The 22,161-nt window shown below is 33.8% G+C and overlaps 1 protein-coding gene across 5 annotated transcripts in view; it reads right to left on the bottom strand.

Annotated features, from left to right (window-relative positions):
- Nucleotides 1-22,161, bottom strand: part of KIFAP3 (kinesin associated protein 3) — a 147,527-nt gene that overhangs the window by 70,517 nt on the left and 54,849 nt on the right. For all 5 annotated transcript variants that reach the window (XM_037985979.2, XM_007989549.3, XM_037985978.2 and 2 more), the window contains exon 11: nucleotides 559-659. In XM_037985979.2, the coding sequence (XP_037841907.1) occupies nucleotides 559-659 (101 nt within the window). The remainder of the gene's footprint in view (nucleotides 1-558; nucleotides 660-22,161) is intronic.

Raw genomic sequence — 22,161 nt, 5'->3', positions numbered from 1 at the left:
ACACAAGTTTTCATTATCTTTTGACTTAGCTATCCTACTTTTAGGAATTTAAGCTAAAGAAACATTCAGAGATGTGGAGAAGCATTTACAAATATGATATCTCACATTATTTTCATTCGCTTACATGTATTTTTACGTGATAAATTGGAAAAAACCTAAACATACAATTTAACAATATTTAAATTATGGTATATCCATGTAATAGAATGTTATACAATTATTAAAAATAATTTTTGAAGAATGTTCAGTGACATGAGTATAATTATGATATATTAATAAAGCAATATGTAAATATTATGTATACCATATAATCTCAATACATTATTTTTTAAGTATGTAGAGAGAAGTGTACCAAAGTATTAAATAGTTATCTCTACATTTGGGATAATGGAAAGTTATTTTCATTTTTATACAGTTCTGTACTTCCTCAAATTTCTATAATAAATTTGTAGTATTATTAAGAACTTTTTAAGAGAGAAAATCTTGACAAATCAAGAGAAAAGAGTAAAAAAATATATATTTCTTAAATGTTTTTCTTAAAACACTTAAACCACTTACCTGTGGTATACAGTCAGTGTACGCAAACATTGATTTAAAGCGGTCATCCATGCTTATGTGGTAAAGAACACACATTGCTATTTGTTTGTAGTTGTCATTGCCTAGGAATAAAACATCACAGTGATGATGCCATAAATACATATTTTTTTATACAGCACACTCAATGTACTACAACTTAAACTACTGAATAAAATCCTTATACAAACTTAATCTGAAAAATATTTTGAGCTATTTCAAATCCAAAGTTTAGAGCAAGCATATTTATGTTATATGTGAAACAACACTAATTTCCAAGACAGAATGTCTACTTTCCAAGGTATAGTTTTGAAAAAGACAATTACCCCTAATAATTAATTATTTTCATGAGTCCAATATAAAAACAATTGGGTCATTAGCCTCCCCATCTTTACTGTTTTATCAAAATATGTGATTAACACAGTTCATTGACAGTGGTGATGTATTAGAAATAGTAAATAAAAGAGCATATTTCTATGAACCAGAAACTGAAAATATCATCCAAATGATGAAAGAAGTAAAGTAGTAGTTATAACAAAAAAATAAAATATATGACCATAAAATGCTATAGGCTATAACATAACCTAAATATAGTATGAAGAATGTCTCAGAACTTCTAAGGTAAGATTATTCGGGTTTTATATGCCATGAAACTGAAAGAAAGTGAATATATATCAAGATTTGAAAAACAAAATGGGTCTTCAATATATCATTTAATCCTAACTGCTTTCAGACAGAATATATTTTAAGGACCTACTTATGATCTCAAAGTCAATGATAAAACTAGAGCCAGAAAAGTTGCTTAACTAAAAATTTTATCCAAAAAACAATATCCTTTTTGAAAATTCTGGGCTATGAGAAATCCTGAAGATATTCCCAAGTAGTTAGAAATTCTTTAGAGGAAATAAACTGGTATTTTCTTTTTCTTTTCTTTTCTTTTTTTTTTTTTTAAGAGACAGAGTCTCACTCTGTCACCCATGTTAGAGTGCAGTGGTATGATCTTGGCTCACTGCAACCTCTGCCTCCCAGGTTCAAGGGATTCTCCTGCCTCAGCCTCCTGAGTAGCTGGGATTCAGGCACCTACCACCATGCCTGGCTAATTTTTTTTGTATTTTTAGTAGAGACGGGGTTTCACCATATTGACCAGGCTGGTCTCGAACTCCTGACCTCATGATCTGCCCACCTTGGCCTCCCTAAGTGCTGAGATTATAGGTGTGAGCCATCACACCCGGCCCTAAACTGGTATTCTCACAAGGCCTAGCGTAGAACATGGAAATTGTTCAATAAGTATCTGCTGATTGATTCTGTTTTTAACATTTAAAGATAAAAGCTGAAAAAATAAATTCATTTAGTCAAAGATAGAAATTGCTAATTCTAAAAGGGGTTCAGAATTCGAGACAGATAAGATTTGAGACAGAAGTATTCAGTTTCAGGAAGTCTTTGAAGGATCATGCCTGTAATCCCAGCACTTTGAGAGGCTGAGGCAAGTGGATTGCTTGAGGTCAGGAATTTGAGGCCAGCCTGGCCAACATGGAAACCCTGTCTTTACTAAAAATATAAAAATTAGCTGGATGTGGTGGTGTGCGTCTGTAGTACCAGGTACTAGAGAGGCTGAGGCAGGAGAATCGCTTATACCCGGGAGGTGCAGGTTGCAGTGAGCCGAGATCATGCCACTGCAAGCCAGCCAGGGCAACAGAGTAAGAACTCTGTCTCAAAAAAAAAAAGTAAGCAAAAAATATAGTGACCCTCTATCTCCTAAATTTACTTCGAATTTCCTTACCATTTGATGTATTTATCTAACATATAACCTCCAGGAAAGCAAGGACTTTATTCTCTGCATTATCCCCAGATGCAAGAATAGTACCTAGCACAGAGAAGGTATTTAATAATTGTTGATTGGTTAATAATAATCATTTATTAAACAGTTACTACATATCAAGAGACATGCTAAACAGACTGCATGGCATTGAATCTCAAAACAATCTGTCAAATAGGTCTTATCATCCCTATGTTTCAGATGAGAAATCTGAAGTTTACAGAAAAATAAATATTTGCTACACAGCCTTGTAAGTGGTTGAGCGGGGATTTAAACACAGGTCTCTCTGATTCCCAAATCTTTACCAGGTAATGTTACAATACCACTCTCAAACATTTTTTTTCCTCATTTGATGCCTTTGGTATTCAACATTTTAATATCACAAGGTAAAACTGTTTTCTATATAAGATATTATCAGGTATAAAAGACTGATAGACACTGATATATGAGAGAATTAAACTTGTTTTAAAAATATACTACTTTTTAAATCCAGGCTTTTAGATTTTCAAAATTGTTAGGCTAAAGCCTATTTCCTATTGCTTACAATAGCAGTAAGAACAACTCCTTGGGATAAGATAAAAACAATGTATGTTTTTCAGATGAACGGACACTAGTAAGCATTTTCACCTTAAATAAAATCTATAAATTCACTAATTCAACTACTTGGAATACAACATATACAGGAAACACATTTTATTTATATGAACTAATATTTATTTCATCTATTTTTAATTTTTCCCTAAGCATTATTTATAGAAAAATTAAATTTATAGAAAATTTACAGAATAGAGAGCCCAAGTCAAATCATTTAAGGTAAATTTCGCATTTCTTCTATTGTTTGAAGAGCTTTACTACAAAATTTATAAAGAAGAGAGAAGCTGAATTAGAGTCAGAGATAGGCTCTAAGGATAATGACTATTGACTAAGGTTAAAATAAAGCTAAGATAAAGTAATGTGGGAGAAAAAAACATTTAAAGTCTTTGTTTAGAGGTTAGAATTTTATTTGGAGGGAAGTAGGTAAAAATTGTGAAATCGCTCCAAGTAAGAGAAAAGTGCAGACAAAATAAATGTTCTTAACCCCAACAACTTTGTCCTCGAGTTTGGAGCAATCTAAACATGTAAGATTTATCAATTTTAATGTTAGATTTTAACAGACTACATTTTTATACTGTTGAAGGCATCAATTTATACTTATTCTAGTATAAAGCACATTTGCCATAGCAAAACTTAACATTTAAACAGGTTCTCATGATATGTAGGTTAAACATGAAAAATTCCAACTTTATTCTCCAAGAAGATAGAAATCCCTTAGTCTTGGTCAGACTGTATCTCACGTTATTTTTTTCCCCTGGAAATTGAGATATTTGAAAATGTTTTCAAACAGTTTTAAAGCAAACTCTTACATTCTGAAGGAAAGTCTTTCTTTCCCTGTGATTCCAGTTATTTTCTATGTCATTCAGCTGTGGATAAGTCCTAGTCCTACTTAATTTTTACAAAATATTTGAAGATATTTTCTCTATGTAATGGATTCACTGAAAAGTAGGATTCCAAATAATACAACTTATTAAATGGTAAAAGAAACTAAGAGAAATCGATAACCAATATAAAAGATTCTTCAACAACAAAGTAAATAATCAAACATTAAAATTCAGTGTGGGGATAGGAAGGAAACAGGAAACTATTCTATACTCTAGGAGAATCTGTCTGCTGTTTATGTCAATGAAAAAATTCTAAAAAGCAATGTCCTGAGGTGGCACATCATTCATGTAAGGTGAGAGGAAGGAAAGACTCACCTTCAAAAACAGGTATTACATTAAAAGAACAAGAAATTCCTGAACATTGGGAGAAGCTAAAAAAATTAAAAGAATAACAAGGGAAATTCTCTAATTAATTTTATATACATGTATGTATACATATAGCTTGAGTGTGTGTGTGTGTGTGTGTGTGTAGCTTCCAAAGGCCAACTCAGGATTGGGTATCTGTTAGAATAGAAGGTACAGAGAAGAGGCCTAAAATTATAATAATTTCTACTGGCAGATAAATAATATAGATAAGAAGCAGTTCTCAGATATAATAATTTATATTAATTTTATATGGCAAAACTAAATGTCTAATTTCCAAAAATAGGATGATTCATTTTGCAGCCAGTCCTAACTCTGCTCTTACGTACTTTCTCATTTTCCTTTTCTCTTCACTTATGGCCAAAGGTGAAAGCTCCTTACAGTTCTCCCGCATCTTCCTACTTCTCTCTCTGTGATCCTCTATTAAAAAAACTCTGAATATGTTTCCAATTTCCTCTAATACTCATCTAAAATGATCATCATATCCAAAAGTTTGCTAAAAACTAAAGGACTGAAGTTAAGAGAAGCTCTAGGGACATAAGGCTATGGACAATTAATCTTTCTTATACCACAATTCTTTGAGAGAAGGTTAAAGAGAAAGGGTTAAACAAACAATGGTATTTTTCCTATTGCATGTTCAACATAGTTTTTGTCATTTATACCTTACAAGTAATTAAGGGGGTCGGTATTATCTTTGATTCAGAGATGAGGCAATGACATTCACTAAGGCTATGACCCTTTCAAAAGGAAACACAGATGTGAATCTGAGATTCAAACCTAGGTCTGACTATAAAGCGCATGCATGCACTTTTAAGCAAGCCTTCCAGGAGGCAGCAGAAAGAGGGAAAACAATAATGCCAAATAAATGTAAGTTATCATTATCATTCCTTAGGGCAAAGTACAGGAAGGAGATGCACCTAGAGGGACTCTGTAGGATCTGTTGGACCTGGGACTCTTGGGGAAAAGGGTAAGAAGATTGGCAGTGGTGAAGATAAGAGATGAAATGGAGAAATGCAATCAGATATTTCTCAGAGGGCCTGTGCCCAGATACAGCAGGTTCTAATGGATGAAATAAGTTCTTCATGGGGCAAACTGCATTATCCCCCAAGTGGTTTTGAGGACTAGACCTACAGCAGCCTAAGTTCTGAAACTCACTCTCACTAAATTGGACAATAACTGCTATCAATCTGTGATTTCATGAGAGAAACAAGGGGCTAGAAGCTTAAAATGTAGGTAGACTGATAAAAGCTATACTCTAACATTGGTTGACAACTCAGGCTCTGGAGGCAGACTGCTCGGGTTCAATCTGTGTCTCTTCCACTCATTAGCTATACAGCCTTGTGAATGTTATTTAAATTCTGTGTTTCAGTCTCATCACCTGTAAAAATGGGATAATAACTGTACCTACCTGAAAAGGTTGTGTGAGGATTAGATGAGAGGATCCTCGTAAAGCAATTAGCACTAAGTTTGATGTACAATAAACCAATTTGATAAATATCATTTATTATTATCATTATTATGTTGACAATAGTATTTTTTGTTTTACCAATACAACAGTACTATCATGTGTTCCTAATAGATATGATGCTTTGTATTTTTTACTTTCAAGACTTGAACTGTAGTTAGAAGTAAAGTAAGTTGGAAAGGTAGCCAAGATTTCTGAGATGAGCTAGACACAGTTCAGAGGTATTCTCTGAGCCTGTGGCTGAGCCACTTACCTTTCTACTAGTCATTTTCCTATACAGCTCTGCTTTTTGGCTGGATGCAGTGGCTCACGCCTGTAATCCTAGCACTTTGGGAGGCCAAGGTGTGTGGACTACCTGAGGACAGGAGTTCAAGACCAGCCTGGCCAATATGGTGAAACCCCGTCTCTACTAAAATATAAAAATTAGCCAGGCATAATGGCAGGTGCCTGTAATCCCAGCTACTTGGGAAGCTGAGATGTGAGAATAGCTTGAATCTGGGAGATAGTGGTTGCAGTAAGCCAAGATTGTACTACTACACTCCAGCCTGGGTGGCTGAGTGAGACTTCATCTCAAAAAAAAAAAAAAAAAAGAAAAAAAAGAAAACAAACAAACAAACAATTCTGCTGTTCATAAAATTTAGGTTTAGGAGAATCATCTTATACCTGAGGCTCTACTCAGTGACCCATATGTAATAAAGAACCCATGATCATTCTCTCACTCTCACAGAGTTATAAATTCCTTAATGGGGAAAAAAAAAAAAAAAAAAAAAAAAAAAAAACTTTACTAAAGAAAATGATCCCCTCTCAATCCCCCCTTCCACACGCACATTGCAAAATCTCTTATCCTTTCATGTTTCCTTCTTTTAACGGAACTTACTTTCACTCCTAAAGTGGGGAACAGTCATGGAGGTGATGGGCTATCAAGCAGATGAAAGAACAGACAGAAGTCTGAGGACACTGAAGAGAAATCTCACAATTAGCTACCCTCTTTCATTTACCTTTAAACAGCATATCCCAGACAAATAAAACCTGTATGAGCAGAGGTGTTTCCCCCATGTTTTAGCTGAACACAACTGAACAAAAGAAATAGGACTACAACTAGAATTGCACCAACTATATATATATATGTATACACACACACACACATATATACACACACACACACACTTTTTTTTTTCTTGAGGAAAGAGTGTGAAAGGAGGTGATGACAGAGCTAAGGGACTATAATATTGTATTCAGGGATCTATCTAACCCAAGTTGCTAATGTGTCTTCCAGATCTTATTTGGGTGAAGGTTCCCCTAGAATTCAAACAATTGATTTACAAATAACTATAAATTTAATTCCCCCCCCTTTTGTATTTAGTTAGGGAATGAAAAATATATAAACTGGCATTTGGCCTTTTATTCAGAAAAATATGTAAATATTTTATAAACGGTCTTGTTACCCATATATTATCTTGATGATTCTAGTTCTACAGTTACAAATCACATATTTTCTTTCTCTTCTAAATAATTCCAATATAGGAAGACTACAGTATATAAACCATATGTATCTTATTCACTGAATCATAAATGATTACATAAATAATCAACACTTAATAAAAACGTGGCCTATAACTTCATGGCATCTAGCAGATATCTGACACCTACAACAAAAAAGACAAGGCATTTTAGAACAAAAGTGAGTACCTGGAGTGGGAAGATGTCTGGAAATAACCTGAATTCATCTATTCAAACACAGCTCTGCAGAGAAAGTAAAGGCTCTTTGGCAGCCAACATTTATTATTATGACTTAAAGGCTAATTTGCAGATCACACAGCAATAAACAGCTATTAGAGAGATTAAATGGTCTAAGTAAAATAAAGATCTTATCCTTTATTGTAAACTAATAGTCTTCTTCATTCACTGAAAGAACAACTGAGTTCTTACAAAATAAAGCCCAAGAAAAAAATCTTATATACCCTAAGTGAATTCCTACAAGAAATGAGGATTGGAGGGTATGATTTTCCCATAAGAATTCATGACTAGAAGCCATAAACTCTAGCTAACCAGTTACGATTCCTCTACATCCTACAAATGGCAGACATTTCAAAAAGGCTCCTTTAAGACATAAAGACATCAATTATTCTCTAATGGCATCCCAAGTAGAAACAGGCTGCCAATAGTCGGCATGCTGGCACAGCACCAAACGCTCTGTGAATTTTAAGCAAGGGCAGTGAAAAGACTGAGTATCTTGAGAACTATGTTCTTAATGACTGGAGGTGGATTAGTCAAATCTGTTCAAGTAATAAGGGCAGGGTAGGAAAAAAAATGGCCTAGTCATTATGATTCCTTTGGTATTTATGGTAATAAACATGAATCATGATGAACTCACTGGCTATTAAATGCAAAGGTCATAAGTACTTCGATAGGATTTCCACAGGAATTCACCGTTAATTAGCTGGATCATTATTTGAAAGTGTTACTGAATTATCTTAGCATTTGTGCAGCCATTCCCCTCAAATTGGTCATTCCCAGCTGAGGGCAGTTAATGCCTTAACAAACTGGTCATTAACTCCAGTAACTGATTTTGTGAGAATTATTGCACTTATAAAGTACATTCAAGAGTTTATAAGAAACATTGCATCTTTTTTTCTTTTTAAAGAAATTTACAGCTGTAGTTCAGCTGGAGCAGCTGAAGGAGAAAAAAATCAGCTTTCTGGGCTGCTCTCACAATCGATTTTCTGCCAATTAAAGGGCAAAACACATGCTGATGGGTTTTGAATTTTAAAATGTCTTCAGTTTTTTCATCTCTGAAGTGATTAGTAAAAACACCGTTCAATTACTAATTTTGTAAGACAGTTGGGATTTTTCATTCACAGTTCAGTCAAGCAGAAACAAGTTCTGAACACGAGAACTCAAAAGCCAAATTTCCGTTTCTGCAGTAGACCCAGCCCAACACTGTGAAAACAAAGTGAGAACACAAGTTATGGGCCACATTATTAGCCAGATTCTCATTCTCTTCTATACGCTATGTCTTCTTTCAAAGTAGAACACTCCCTTTGATGTCACAAAGGCTCCATGAAAAGATAAGAGAAGTGGGAATATAAGCACACCCATATTAGGATAGAACAGCATTAAGGTGATATATTACCCCTGGAAAGTCTATATGAACACAACATGCTTCAAAATTTGCAGGTGTCTTTACGTTTATTATGGAGTTAGAGCCCCTAAAGTTCTATCAATACAGTGAAAATGCCACATGCGAAAACCACCACTTAAAAGATAAGTGCGACAATTATTGAACATATTAACTACACTGACATAGGCTAAAAACATATTGAAATTATACCAGAACATCTTTGATACATTTCCATATAATTTTATGCTTATTAGAGCATACACTGCAGATATATACTCAGTATAAACAGATAGCCTTAGTTTAAACTTGAATTTGCACAGACCAATGTTTAAGACTGTAACTATACTGGATGATCTGTTTTATAATAGATTTGTCTATAGTCAAGATTTGAGATGAACAGATAAAAACTAACAGCTGTTAAGCAACAGTTAAGGGGAAAAAATAACATAATTTATAGGTTACAAAGATCAGTATGACAACATTAAGTACAACAATCATTTCTGAGGTACAGTGATTCACGGATAATTTTTTATGTCCAATTACTTAATTTTAAAAGTATGAGAAACTACCATTGAAGATCTACCGGTAAGCTAAACACTCTGTTTTTAGAGATATTCACTAAATGAGTACTCTTATATACAACCTTTTTGATGGATTTTCATTTTGTTTTAGTATATACAACTGCACATTTGGCCACACAGCTTATTTTTCAACATGTCTTCAATTATTTTATTATGTCCTCTATAGAATTTTTATTACATCCAGACAATACAAGTTATTTGCAATAAGCCCTAAAGAATACACATACTTGTGGTACAAATGATAAGGACCAAAATAAAGCCCTTAATGATGAGTGCTTTCTAGCCTTTATGTCCACATCATTGACTTAATATGCTGTTGCCAAATTTTACCATCTAGAAATGGAGACACCCTAGGCAATATTCACACACACACAGTATTGGAACCAGCTGGTGATAGAAGAATCTTAAGAAAAAAAGGCTTCTTGATTTAATTGGGAAAACAGGAGGAAGCATAAATTTTACTGCCATTAATAACTTCAAGCGATCCTGATATGACTCTACCTCACCCTGACGGCGAGACATGTGCTTTCTGTTAAACTGTTTGCCACATCTGACCCCTATTGTTTGCTCACTTGATCAGGTAAGAAAATGTAGGTTTATTTATAGGATAAATGAGGCCTATTAAAATTGAGAAACAGTGTAGTAGTCTATGAGGAGTTGTGTTCGGAAACAGATGTGTGAAATTCCATAACAGTTTGGTAATAAACAGACCAACCAAACCAATTTATTTTTTAAAAAATCTACTTTAAGTTTCTTAAAGAAACTATCATAAAGGCAACCTAGTTTCAAAAAAATGAAAAACACTTCATTTTGCTTGGAAATCATTACTCTGACCACTTCCAGTTTTTAATAAGTCAGAAAAGGCAAAATGTTGCCTTCTTCACAAAACAAAGTTTTATTTTTTCATTCTTCATGATGCTGTTGGTAAATTAAAAATTAGATCATATTAATATAAAGTAAACAAGTGATTTAACATTGTGAAAAAATTTCAAAGGTGTTCAGAAGTTAACTTTGTCAATTTTCTTTTAAAGACATATGACAGAATGGTCAAAGGAAATAACCCTTAATTTTTATATGATCAAAGTTTAGAGTTCAACAGTATCTGCTCTGGTGATCTCCAACAATAAGGGAAATCAGACTTGTCTAAACCGGAAGAAATCAAACATTTATCACTTAACTCTTGACCTGGTCTGACTCCTTACATGCTGATGAAACCTTTCTACAGCCCTGTAAAATGCCCCAAACCCATATTACCTAAATGTAATCTAGACAAAAATGAATCAGGTGCCATTCTTACTCTCAAAATAAATTTTGGGTCTATTCACAGAGTACAGAAACATTTATATCAATTTGGAACACCCTAGAAACTCTAATTTGTCTTCCAATGAAGACAATATGGTCTAACATTACTAAAAATTAGATCTTTTGAAATTATTCACATAAAATTGTGAAACAGGTCTGATGTGCTATTGAATTTAGGAGTCCCAATTTTCCTGTCATAACCAATAACGTTAGTTTCTGCATAAGCCAGCCATGCAAACTGGCACAGACTTAAAACTAAGTTAGAAGAATCAAAATTTACAGTTAGAACTCAGAATCAAAATTTAAATGATGGTTCAAACCTTCATACTAGTAGCTTTCAGTGGCATACATTTATCACTGACCAGGGTGGCTCTGTTGATTAAAAGATAACTTCAAGAAATACGTCGTAGTTAGTTAACTTTTTTATTTAATTTGCATATGGTTATAAATTATATATGAAAATGCTTAACACAAGTTAAATACACCAGATGATTGACTCAATTTATAGCTATTATAATTACTGTAAAGTATAGAAAAACTTAGAAACATCTATGGGTAACACTACTAATTCCTCAGTTTTTAAGGATGAGAAACATTCTCATCTCTGGTTATAAATGAGCTAAGGAGGTATCCGAAGGCAGGGTAACTTTGTGATACTGGGTTCAAATTATATGGACTTCTGAATACGTTTAAAGAACAGTTTACCAACCTAGGATTAAGACTGTCATTTCATCTATTTGAACAGTAGTTCTCAAACTATCTGTGGTGGTGAGCCAGGTTTTTGATTTCTTCCCCTAACATTTTTATTAAATTATTTTATTATATTATTATTTTATTATAATGCTTATTATATTATGTATTATATTATCTTATTAATAAAAATGAAATTAAACAAAAGATATATAAAATAGAAGATGTAAATTTTTATTATTACATTCAGCAGACAAAATCTTATTCAGTCAAACTGCTATATGTGTCTAAGTGCTTATTTTCCATTTTTGGACTTACTCATTATAGACCAGTAACAACTAATAACAAATAGACCAAGTACTGGTCCATGGACCACACTTTGAGTATCACTGTATTAGAAGATTCCTGCCCTGAATTCACTGATACATGAGAAAGGCATAAAATATAAGTGAAATTAAGGTGCTATTTCAATGTTTAAAACAAACCCTCTATAACAAACCCTCTATAAGCAGGTCTAGAAATACTCAAAACTGTGAAGCAAATTGTTTTCTGTCTCCCTGATCTCTCATTTGGCAACCATTAGCCCCCTCAAGTCTTTCCCTTCCTTTTCTTCCTCCTTATCATGACTAACATTTGTACATGACTTTCTAGTTATCAAATAAATATATGTTTATTCTCTCATCTAATTCTCAGAACAAACCTGTGAGATAGGACCTATTTTATCCCCTAACTTTTTAAATAAGATGAAAGGTTTAGTGAAGATCAACTGATGACGTGCCTAAAGTCACTCAGGTAATAAAGGGCAAAGGGAAGACTCAAGCTCAGTTCCTTTGATGTTCTTTCCTTTCATGTGTTCCTTTCATCCTTTCATCCATTCATCCCTCTAACCAGCCACCAAATATTTATTGAGAACATACAATGTGCTAGACATTGTTCTAGGTATTAGGAGTAAAGAAGTGAAGTAAAGAAGTGCCATGCTAATGGTGCTTCAATATTCTTCATCTGCCTCTTCCTACATGTTAGCCGAGACTTGATGGAACTCCATATTGTCATGGAGCTTATGCTGATGGGGCCTGGAGGGTGAACACGGGAGGTGGGTGGTGGTGCATAGGTAATAAACAAGATAATTATATGGAATTTATATTCAATGATGATTAAGTACTATGGGGTAGCAGCTATATTTTGAAGATATAGCTGACTGGATTCCTAAGAGTTTGGATAAAGTACAGGAGGGAAAGAAAAGGACTGAGGATAATTCCTCCAGTTTTGGTCCAGTTAACTAGAAAGATGAAGTTACCATTTACTGACATGAGAAAGACTGTGAAAATAGTAAATTGAGGTGAGGGTAGGGTAGAGATCGGGAGCTTAATTTTGAACCTGTTAAATCTCAGATGCTAATAAGGCATCCAAGTAGTAATATCTGGACCAAGAAAATCAGGGAGGAGGCTGAGATTATTTCTATTGCTATTTAGGAGTCGTTAGTATAGGCAGACTATTTAAATGGAATGAATGAAGTCAGCAAAGTAACAAGCATAGAAAAAGTCCAAGGACTAAGTCCTGGGGGCATTCTAATGGTTAGAAATTGGAAAGAAGAGGTGGAAGCAGAAAAGGAAGCAGAGAAGGATTGGATATTTAGGAGGAAAGCTATTAAGAGTACTGAGTCCTGGAAAACCAATGGAAAAAGTTAAAGGAGGGAACTGTAACAAATACTGCTCATAGGTTGAGTAATATGAGTACTAGAAATTGACCATTGGCTTTGGCAATGTGCAGGTCACTGGAACTTGACCAGAGTAGTCTGATGGGTTGTTTGTGTGGGAGGTGAAGAGTGGGAGTGACAGCTTGATTGGAAAAGATTCAGTAGTGTGTAAAACAATGAGGGGAGGGGACTTAAAGAGGAGAGAGAATAGAAGGAAGTGGGGAGAGGGAGAGAGAGAGGGAGATGGGCAGATAGGGAAAGAGAAACAGAAAGAGACAGAGAATAGGGAGAGAGGGCATATTAATATATATGAAAGGGAAGAGGGAAAATGAAGACAGGAAATGAAAACTTTTTTGAGGAGAGTTGAAATGGGAAGAAAAGAAACAACATAATAACTAGAAGGTAAAAGAAGTGAAAGTGAAAAATAAATTTACAATTGCTACAAAGAGAACACAACACCTAGGAATACAACTTACAAGGGATGTGAAGGACCTCTTCAAGGAGAACTACAAACCACTGCTCAAGGAAATAAGAGAGGGCACAAACAAATGGAAAAACATTCCATGCTCATGGATAGAAGAATCAATATTGTGAAAATGGCCATACTGCCCAAAGTAATTTATAGATTCAAAGCTATCCCCATCAAGATACCAATGATTTTCTTCACAGAATTAGAAAAAACTACATTAAATTTCATATGGAACCAAAAAAAGAGCCCATATAGTCAAGACAATCCTAAGCAAAAAGAACAAAGCTAGAGGCATCACACTACCTGACTTCAAACTATACTACAAGGCTACAGTAACCAAAACAGCATGGTACTGGTACCAAAACAGATATACAGACTAATGGAACAGAACAGAGGCCTCAGAAATCTGATATTTGACAAACGCGACAAAAACATGCAAAGGGGAAAGGATTCCCTATTTAATAAATGGTGTTGGGAAAACTGGCTAGCCATATGCAGAAAACTAAAACTGGACCCCTTCCTTACACCTTATACAAATATTAACTAAAGATAAGATTAAAGACTTAAACATAAGACCTAAAACCATAAAAACCCTAGAAGAAAACCTAGGCAATACCATTCAGGACACAGACACGGGCAAAGACTTTATGACTAAAACACCAACAGCAACGGCAACAAAAGCCAAAATTGACAAATGGGATATAATTAAACTAAAGAGCTTCTGCACAGCAAAAGAAACTATCATCAGAGTGAACAGGCAACCTACAGAATGGGAGAAAATTTTTGCAATCTATCCATCTGACAAAGGGTTAATATCCAGAATCTACAAGGAACTTAAACAAATTTGCAAGAAAAAAACAATCCCATCAAAAAGTGGGAGAAAGATATGAACAGATACTTCTCAAAATAAGACATTTACGCAGCCAACAACATATGAAAAGAAGCTCATCATCACTGGTCATTATAGAAATGCAAATCAAAACTACAATGAGATACCATCTCATGCCAGTTAGAATGATGATCATTAAAAAGTCAGGAAACAACAGATGCTGGAGAGGATGTGGAGAAATAGGAATGCTTTTACACTGTTGGTGGAAGTGTAAATTAGTTCGACCATTGTGGAAGACAGTGTGGCCATTCCTCAAGGATCTAGAACCAGAAATAACATTTGACCCAGCAATCCCATTACTGCGTATACCCAAAGGATTATAAATCATGCTAGTATAAAGACACATGCCCACGTATGTTTACTGCAGCACTATTCACAATAGCAAAGAAATGGAACCAAACCAAATGCCCATTGATGATATACTGGATAAAGAAAATGTGGCACATATATACTATGGAATGCTATGCAGCCATAAAAAAGGATGAGATGATGTCCTTTGCAGGGACATAGAGGAAGCTGGAAAACATCATTCTCAGCAAACTAACACAGGAACATGTTCTCATTCATAAGTGGGAGTTGAACAATGAGAACACATGGACACAGGGAGGGGAACATCACACACCAGGACCTGTTGGGGGGTGGGGGGAAATGGGAGGAGTAGCATTAGGAGAAATACCTAATGTAGATGATGGGTTGATGGGTGCAGCAAACCACCATGGCACACGTATACCTATGTAACAAACGTGCACGTTCTGCACATGTACCCCAGAACTTAAAGTATTGTAAAATAAAATTTAGTTAACATTTTAAAAGCTGACATAAAAATTTGGAACATTACTCAATTTAAAATATACAATAATATCACTCACAACAGAAAAAAAAATATGAATAAACTAAAAAATTCAGAATTGTCCAAAAGAGTTCACCAGTGAAATGCCACCTTTATTATTATTATTATGATGTATGCACTCTGTAAAACACTGCCACCTGTCACTATGTGATGTTTAACTTTTATCCAAGAATGAAGGCCCTTCCAAAGAACACATTTCAACTGCGTATTTATGCTCGCTCTTGGGCTAAAACCATCCTCAAGAATATCAAACAATCCTCAGCTTATGAAATCTCTAAACCAAAGCAAATGAAAGGTGCAGCAAAATGTGTGCATGATCCATCAGACAAAAAGCTAGGAAAATTTAACTTTTCAAATTACTTTTGAAACACTATCAGTACATCCTCCAGGGTACTGAAGAATACACTATGACAAGGAATTTTCTTGCCATCTTCCAACCCAGTCTGACATAAGGAAGCACTCAAGACATATCAAGGTCAAATGGCTTAATAAGTTTTGACAAGGAAAATTTTTTTTTGAAGATCTGATTCTTGGATAAGTCAAAAAAATCTTTAAACACTTTTAAAAAGGTAACACTATAAAAATCTCAAAAAAGACTGTATCTAACAATTAGGTAAAGCCAAGTTTTATAGGTCCAATTCAGTTTGCAGATAATCACATTTGCTAAAACCAATGGCTATGACAGATCTCCCAGATGGTAGCATTAAGTTACCAGACATAAGAAACTATCTGTCAAAGTACAGGAATGATAGAACTGAAATGATTTACAACTGAATTTGAACTAAGCAGAAATAAATTTAGTATCCTTATGAAATCTCAGGAAAATAACATATTAAAAAATAAGAAATGAATAAATTTGGTAATATTTAAGAGAAGGAAAACAAAGGAATATTCACATATAAGGTTTTCCATGGAACCAATTAAAATTTTAGATTTTCTGCACTCTTAGGGAAAGATCAGAACTACTCAAATCAATTTCAGCATAAGATAGAAAATGTAGCATAATTATTTATAATATTCTTTACAAATCCCTTTTTGTGTCTCTGGTTTTAAAAGAAAAAGTTAAATTTAAAATTCTTAAATGAAATGCTTTATGTGACAAAACAAAATTAAAATAATTTCTGGTTCTATTGAATTACAGTTTCCCTTAGAGCCTTACATGGAAAAAGGCCTGAGCTATAACACAATTTCCCTTTTGCCTTTAATTATTCAAATCACAAAACCTTAATACATATATTTTTTCAGTTTATTTTCCAAGTAAACTTTGAGTAGTTATTCAGCCATTAACACCAATCTCACAACAGCAGGGGTCGCAATGTACTAGTTAAATGTTTCAGGAAACTGAGAAGCAGATTAACTGTTCATATTGCATAGATTTATTAGAGCATGAAAGATTCACAACTCATTGTACTCTAGTGAAAATAATCTATCATTAAATATAAAAAAGATTTTTCTGTTGTGAGGATCCCCAAATTATAATAAAGAAAATCTACTTAAAAGCTGATAGCATTTCTAGTTGAAACAGCATAAAAATCACTTATGCTAAGTTCTACCATATGCATTAGCTCCACAGAGGGGCTTCTACACCTCTTAAAAAATAAGTAATTTCTATATATGTAACAGGTAATTCTTTAATTCAGTCAACTGTCAACTTGAACATATATTAAACATTGAGTTTATTTCTGAAGAAAAAAGCAAACTGACCATTCACGTCTACTGCATATTTTCAAATTCTTTTCTCCACAGTGGAGAAAATGTACCCCAAATACTTTAAATATTTGATTTACAGAAAGTTTCTGCTGTCGAATTTCTTTAAATTTTAATTCCATGTAATCACTCCAGTTATTTACCAAAAAAATCTAAAATAATTTAGACTGTCTACTATTTAACACATTAAAAAATCAACTAAAAATAAAACTTAAAAAAATCCACAAGAAACAGTGATATTTCTGAAGGTTTGAAGAAAAACAAGTCTAACCACCTCCTCTAGTTCATTATTTTTCATCAAACCAACCAGGAAGATAAAATCAATGAGTACCTATTAACTAGCATAAAAAACGGAATACAATAAAATACGAAGTGTCCATTGCACATAGAAAAGGTAAATACTGTTTTGTGAACATTTTTGTTTAATTACATATATTAAACAAATTTTTAAATATATATCAAAAATAATATGTAATATATATTGACATACACACGTGAATATACATGTATACAAACATATACACATCACATACACATGTGAGGGTTGGGCTACACTGTAAAATACATATTTAAAATAATATACTTTTTTCACCTTAGGAAAAATATATTTTACTATGGATTGAAGTAAAGAATGTGTGAAAGTCAGTGCTCTAAATAAATTTTTCCTAGCCCTTTCAAATTCATGTCCTTTATAACACAGTTTCCTTACTATATCTTTTGTATAAGCATTGTAGCCAAAGATCACATATGTTAAATGTATCACTGAATTACTCAATTGAGAAGTTTAGCTTATTGTGTTAGGAGTTAATGATTTAATTGTCTACACATGTAACTTATACAGTAACAAATGTAAAAATGACCATTCTAGTAATATCAGGAAATCAGTTATACACTAAATGCAATTTCTGTGAACATAGCAGAGAGATACAATCCAGCAAAATCAGTTTCTTCAGAGTCAAAAGAAATGTTACAAGGTCCATGCAGTAACACTCAAGAACATTACTAGGAAGAGAACCCTTGGGGAACTCATTTGGAATTCATTTTTTAAAAAATATACAATTCAAGTAAGTTCAGTTGTCAGTTTCCAAGACCACAAGAGAACAGAAATAGATTATTATAGGAGAGAAAAATTGCTGCTATAGAAATGCTGCTGGTACAGAAGAAATGTGAAGTGACAGCTAAGGCCAGGGGAAAAACAGAAAAATTATATATAAAAATGAAAAATACATGGCGTTCTGGGGCCATTTAGCAAGGGGAAATCCTTGGGCATGGTAATAATATTTATGGCCCTGCATAATAAATTATCTTCAGACTTGCAAACTTGAATAAATGACAGTAAGAACAATAATAGCTACACACATATAGCCTTTGAACCTAGGGACTCTGGCTCCAAATCCCATGGTTTTAACCACTACACTATACTGCTTCTCACTAAAATTTAAAATTACATTCAAGATATTAAAGTAAATTTAAGAAAATACTTTAGAAAACAAAGATGTAATTGATTTTTAAAAGACCTTCTGCTATAAACTGAATGTCTATGTTTACCCAAAATTCTTATGTTGAAACATAATCTTGAATGTGATAATATTTGGGGCTGGGGCCTTTGAGAAGTGGTTACGTCATGAAAGCAGAGCCATCATGTATGGGATTGGTGCCTGTGATAGTCTGTTGGCATGCTGCTAATACAGACATACCCAAGACTGGGTAATTTATAAAGAAATAAAGACTGGGGAGGCCTCACAATCATGACTGAAGGCAAATGAGGAGCAAAGTCACATCTTACATGGTGGCAGACAAGAAGAGCTTGTGTAGGGGAACTCTCATTTATAAAACCATCAGATATGGTGAGACTTATCAACTACCATGAGAACAGTATGCAGAAAATGCCCCTATGATTCAATTATTACCACCTGGCCCTGCCCTTGCACCATGGGGATTACCACAATTCAAGGTGAGATTTAGCGGGGACACAGCCAAACCATACAGTGCCTTTAGAAAAGACACCTCAAAGAGCTCCATTTCCCCTTTTGCCATGTGAGGACACGGTGAGAAAATAGCTGTCTATGAACCAGTAAGCAGGCCATCCCCAGACCCTGAATCTGTTGGCACCTTGATCTTGAACTTTACAGCTTCCAGAACTGTGAGTATAAATTTCTGTTGTTTTAAGTCACCCAGTCTGTTCCCTTATAGAATCCTGGACGACCTAAGATACCTGTGTATGAAATGATTAAATACCCTTAATAATATAAGCCTGGAGAACTTATCAAAAAAGATCCTTTCTAGATATCTAGTTTTTTGGGATCTATGTATTTTTATTTTGATGATAATTTCACATATTTGTAATTTTGTAATATTGCATTATCTCATTTAACTTTTCCCTATTAATATATACTATTATTATCTACATACTGGAGACAAGAAAACTGACATATAGTTTAGGTAATTGCACAATATTACATAATTGGTATCAGATGAAGCCAATATTCAAAGGCATATAGTCTGGTTCCACAGTCCTAGCTTTAATCAATGTGCTCTGGGCTACCACAGTTGCCAGACTGACTACGTCCTGTAGGATTTGCTATGATGTGTCAGGATGTACTATTTAAGAGATTCTGGTAATCCTGAAAACCCCAAAATAACTTTCAGAATCATTTTCTTGCTCACCAATGTTCTAGTTCTACTCATTCCAGGCATTGTTATTGCTTACATAACAACAGAATGTAAGCAATAAGAATTTGTCACTTCAAAGTGGAAGCCTTTAAGAAAAGCATGCAATTCTCCATATCCCTGTTCCTTCACACTTCTCTCTTTCTGTTCCTGGCACTAGCAATCTAATAGTAATATATTTTATGACTTCTTTTCCTATCATTACCCACATCCAAACAGTAACTATAACATATTCATTTCACCTATGACAAATCCCTTCTGCCCTTTCCTTTTGCCTCATACTGGACACACTATGTCTTCTATAAATGAGGTTTTCTTTACTTCTTGTCTTGCCTACTACAACAGGCTAGTGATCTCATCTTCAGACTCTAATGTGAGTCCACCAAATAGAATACATCAGATTAATTTCCCTTTATCAGATTTCTGACTATAACCTACCTAGCTCATAAGTTTACAATGATTCCCACCATCAGTTTAAGTATAAACTTCTTAGCAATGCTTTAAACTTTATAATACCACTTAAAAGCATAAATCCATTTTTCTAAATGTTATCTTTCACTTAGTCATATTCTATGCTCAAGTTGAAATGGCAACTTGTTCCTCCTACTGGCCTAGCTCCATCTATGCCTTAGGTAATGTTTACTGCTTTATCTTAATTACTTTCTACAGCCTCAATTCTTATTCTTTTATAAATATCACCCTGTGAAAATGACAAATTTTTCAATATCCATTTCAAATGAAACCTTATCTATAAAGTGTCAATATGGGAACATCATCTCTTTTGAATTCCAATGTATCTGTAGGTTGAAAAACATTTCTCTATAGTGCTCAGCGCTGTGCTTTGCCATGGTAGAGTATCAACATTTTACTGAACTAAATTGTACTGCATATTCAAGAGTAAAATGTTTTTAAAAAATTAACTAGTTTGTCAACAAAAATATAAGACTTTTGCGAAAAGTGCTTGTACTCAGAGTAACATAAGTCAGCAACATTTACAGAATGTCTACTTCATAACGAATGATGATGTTGATTAGGAAAATAACAGTAGCCAACATTTACTTAGAAAATACTATGTGTCAGGTACTTTGCAGGCAATTCCTCACTTGATCTTCAAAAACTCTAAGCTGAATATAGTCATTATCTTCATTTAAGAGATGAGGAAACTGAATCACAAAGAGTTTGCATAACTTGCCCAAGGTCACATGGTTAGATGTAAACAGTCACAATTCTAATAAAACAGTCTGACTAAGGAAACTGAGCTCCAAAAGAGATAAAACATTAATTTATATATTGGGTATTATATCTTATATCCCAAAATTTACTACTTGTTAACAAATTATGAAGTGGGTATCGCATGAGTGATTTCTTAAAAATCTCTTTTAAATCACACATTTTATCATATATTACAAGGCAATTATTTAATAAAAGTACATGACTGGAAACTGAACAAACCAAATAGACTATGAATTCCTTCAGGCCAATGGGTGTAAAATGTTTATCTTCATACATTGGGAAGCTGACCTAATACGTGACACATAATTATGTCAGATTTATAATAAGGGAAAGGTCACATGAATTAAATTCAAGATCAATCAACTTTACTCTTAAAGTTTTCCTTATTTATCCTCAAATATCTACAATGCTGTGGTTCTCAAAAACCAATTTTTGAAAGTGCTCCTTAATAGACTAACTTCTAAAATGTATAATAACACTGTTGTGCAGTATTTGAATATATGGAGAAAGCTGTAAAAAAGAATGAAACTGCAGTACTGAAACAAAGGAACAAAGAGTTAAGATATAAGTAACAATTTGCTTTCTGGTTAAGAAAGGCAATGGCATTGCAGGTAGAGGAAAAAAGCAGATAAAACAGGTAGACAGGCACTTAGGCATAAAAGAGCTTATTTAGCAAACTGCAAGTGTTTCAGTATGGTGATAGTGGAAGGTATATGCTGGGAACTGGCAGGAGCCCATAAAGATGGAAATTGAGTAGTTTGTAAAGAGATTTAATGCCCTACTAAGAAAGTTAGCATTATGTTGACTGCACAATGTTAACTCTTCAACTCACCATCTTGCTGGCAGCCGATACAAAATAACCTATAAACTGAATTCTCCAATACAGTACTTTCTAAGTCTTGCTATACAAAATACCCTTTTTAGAGGCTGAGGTGGGAGGATCACTGGAGCCCAGGAGTTCAAGACCAGCCTGGGTGATAAGGTGAGACTCTCTATTTAAAAAAAAAAACAAACCCTTTTAACTTAATAACAAAAAGTTTCCACAAATTAGCTCATTTTTAAGTAGTATTTTAAAAGTATAGCAGAATATAAGAACGTAAATGATACCTGCTTTTATTTCCTTTTTTAAGAAAAATCCTGAAGACAAAATATTTTTTTCCTTACTGCTTCCTCGCTTCCTTATTTTTCCTTGCATAATTACTTTCATTTTGGCTTAGTATGGATAAATGAAGTCAAAGGGTTAAAAGTAGCTATTTTA

The sequence above is a fragment of the Chlorocebus sabaeus genome, chromosome 25 (genome assembly GCF_047675955.1).
Source record: "Chlorocebus sabaeus isolate Y175 chromosome 25, mChlSab1.0.hap1, whole genome shotgun sequence".
In the NCBI taxonomy this organism is placed as follows: Eukaryota; Metazoa; Chordata; class Mammalia; order Primates; family Cercopithecidae; genus Chlorocebus; species Chlorocebus sabaeus.
The sequence above is the reverse complement of the archived record's forward strand: the minus strand, read 5'-3'. Positions and strand labels throughout refer to the sequence as shown.